The sequence below is a fragment of the Apaloderma vittatum genome, unplaced genomic scaffold (genome assembly GCF_000703405.1).
Source record: "Apaloderma vittatum isolate BGI_N311 unplaced genomic scaffold, ASM70340v1 scaffold30849, whole genome shotgun sequence".
NCBI lineage: Eukaryota > Metazoa > Chordata > Aves > Trogoniformes > Trogonidae > Apaloderma > Apaloderma vittatum.
In genome coordinates, this window is record NW_009734016.1 from 20831 (window position 1) to 23671 (window position 2841).

General features: G+C 46.2%; 1 protein-coding gene across 1 annotated transcript in view; it reads left to right on the top strand.

Annotated features, from left to right (window-relative positions):
• Nucleotides 1-2252, top strand: part of GLYR1 (glyoxylate reductase 1 homolog (Arabidopsis)) — a 22126-nt gene extending 19874 nt beyond the window's left edge. Inside the window, 4 exon segments of the mRNA XM_009876116.1 lie at nucleotides 79-241; nucleotides 665-844; nucleotides 1342-1466; nucleotides 1821-2252. Coding sequence (XP_009874418.1) covers nucleotides 79-241; nucleotides 665-844; nucleotides 1342-1466; nucleotides 1821-1895 — 543 coding nt within the window. The 3' untranslated portion in view covers nucleotides 1896-2252.
• The last annotated feature ends 589 nt before the right edge of the window (nucleotides 2253-2841 follow it).

Genomic DNA, 2841 nt, shown 5'->3' on the forward strand with positions numbered 1-2841 from the left:
CAGTTTTCTTGCTGTGCTGCCTACTCAGCATCAGTGTGTGCTGTTCACACACAGCTAACGGCGATGCTTTTTTTCCAGGTGATAGTGTCCCGGGGCGGGCGCTTTTTGGAAGCACCAGTCTCAGGAAATCAGCAGCTATCTAATGACGGGATGCTTGTGATCCTGGCAGCTGGCGACAGGGGTTTATATGAGGACTGCAGTAGCTGTTTCCAAGCCATGGGAAAGACCTCTTTTTTTCTAGGTAATAGAAACACAAAGGGCCTAATAGCAGTTTCTTAGTCAGTACAAGGGCTGGGAGTTCCAGCAAGGAGGCTGAGGCACATGTGTGTCATCTGTTTCTCCTTGGTCAATATGGGAAACTGGCCTGCTCCTCCAGAGCCTGGCCAGTTTTGGAGCCTCCGGCCTAAACTTTCTCCTTTGAATACTGGCTCATTTTGGAGAATCTGTGATGTTTTTTTTTATTTTAAATCATGCTTTGTTATGATTTCTCCCTTCCTTTGAGCGCTTGGAAAAAGGGTAAGTTTTCTGAAGTCTTTCAGGGGAAGGGAGGGCTGCCAAGTGCATGATGTGAAGAGTCTAGCGGTGTTAATACTGTGTGGGATGGGGGAAGCGAGGCTGCTCTATCTCTTCTGGAGGAATCCCCAATTGTGTGTCTCACTCCCAGGTGAAGTAGGCAATGCTGCCAAGATGATGCTGATTGTGAACATGGTCCAAGGCAGCTTCATGGCAACGATAGCAGAAGGACTGACTTTGGCTCAAGTGACTGGCCAGTCCCAACAGACCCTTCTGGATATCCTCAATCAGGGACAACTTGCCAGCATCTTCCTGGACCAGAAGTGCCAAAGTAAAGTTCTCTTACGTTGTTTTATTGTAGCCTGTTTGCCACAACCTAGCAGCATTTCAGATAATGGCAGAAGGGAGAAAATAACCGTCCCTTCTTCACCAGCCTGGGGTTTGGGGTATTTTAAGTGTTCTGGAAATGAAGAACCAAGTTCCATTCCCTCCCCTTCATAGCCAGGGCTTCTGAGAACCCACCCTAAGCTCTGCTTTGTCCACAACCTGCTTAGGACTCGAGCTCACAGTGAGGATTTCCTTGGGGCAGAGTAATGAGTGAAGTGGAGGTCAAGCTGCTTAGGCATTCGAGCTCACTTTGTCAGCGGGCAATAGCAGTATCTGCTGTGGCCAGATGAAGGTAGAGAGCAGAGAAACAGAAAAGCTAAAAGCAATCTTCCTGGTGATCGGCATGGGAAAGGGAAATTTGGTGTTGAGCTGAGTGTCCTTGCAGTGTGGGCTTGATTTACTTTTGTCATGCTTATTTAATGCATGTGTTCCTCTTGGCAGATATCTTACAAGGAAACTTTAAGCCTGATTTCTACCTGAAATACATACAGAAGGATCTTAGGTTAGCTATTGCACTGGGCGATTCTGTCAACCACCCGACTCCCATGGCAGCTGCTGCCAACGAGGTAAGAGTTGTTCAGTGTTCAAGTGTGTGTTACTGAGCGTTTCTTCAATAGAACCATTTGTCAGGAGACAAAAATCTAAAAGTTTTATCCTCTCCCAGACAAGGGAACAGCGACTGAAATATATTTTGAATTAGGATGGAATTGGATTTGTTTTGATTGTAGAAGCCCTTAGAATGTCACATCCATAAACACAGATGGTTTCAGCGGGACCTGGTGTGTTCGGTTCTGCACTGCTCTAATTGCTTGACATACTTAGCAGTTCTGGTTTGCAGTGGTCAGCAAAGTACTTTTTCTGCTGGGGAAAGGTTTCACACAAGAGCAGGCACTGATCCTTTTCTAATTTCTCTTCTGTAGGTCTATAAAAGAGCAAAAGCATTGGACCAATCGGACAACGACATGTCTGCAGTGTACAGGGCCTACATCCACTAGGCTGCACCGTTCTTACTGTTAATACTATGATTATTGATTAATATTATTATGATACTGGGTTTTAACTCTGGACCAGTCCATCTCTGTCTCTCCATTTCCTTTTATACACAGACTTTGAGATCTGCCACGGAGGCAGCTGCTGCGGTGAGCCTTCCTCTGGTGGCAGAAGGGGGGAGGAGGGGGCTCGGATTGTTGCAGTCTAATTAGAAAAAAAATCCATGCCATGCACTGACAGTTGTGGAACAGTGGCGGCTTGTTCAGAAGCTCTGAGGCAACTCTGCCAGAAATCTGCTGCTTGGCTGCTTTTTTTTTTCCCCCCCCTCTTTGTATGCTTGTCCAAGATGCTGTTTCTAACGATCCTTTTTCTCCTTTGCTGTGAAATAATGCGTGTGTTGGACTCTCTGCATCAAGGGGACAGGTGACATACATCCCATCTACCTGTGAATATCACTAAAGTCCTTGGTCCCAGTTAAGGTGAGGAGAATTCGTGTTAATCGGCCACTGTTAGAGAACAAAGCACCTCCCATGGAGGAGAATGGCAGTTCCAGAAGGTAATAGGGTTGCATGCCACACTGTCTTCATTCTGTTTCTTTTTAAACTTCCACCTTCCTAGCGCCTCAATGGAGGAAATCCTTGGACTGTTCAGAAGAGCAGATTGCATCCATGTCTTCCCCTGTACAGACAACTATAGCTTAGGGAGCACAAAGCTTACTGAAAAAGAGAGAATGCCAGCGTACATAAGCCTCCTAAAAGGCTAATCACAGCTGCCCATCCCACAAACAGCACTGGAGATCAACATGGTTGCACAGAAAACTGCAAGAGAAAAACATGTAGCCTGAAACTGGGCCACACATGTTTTATTTGAGGAAGGAACAAGCCTTCAGGTTGCTCCTGGCCTTAGCTTATGTTGCTTGTTCCTTTTCTTGGTTTGGGTTTTTGCTTGGTT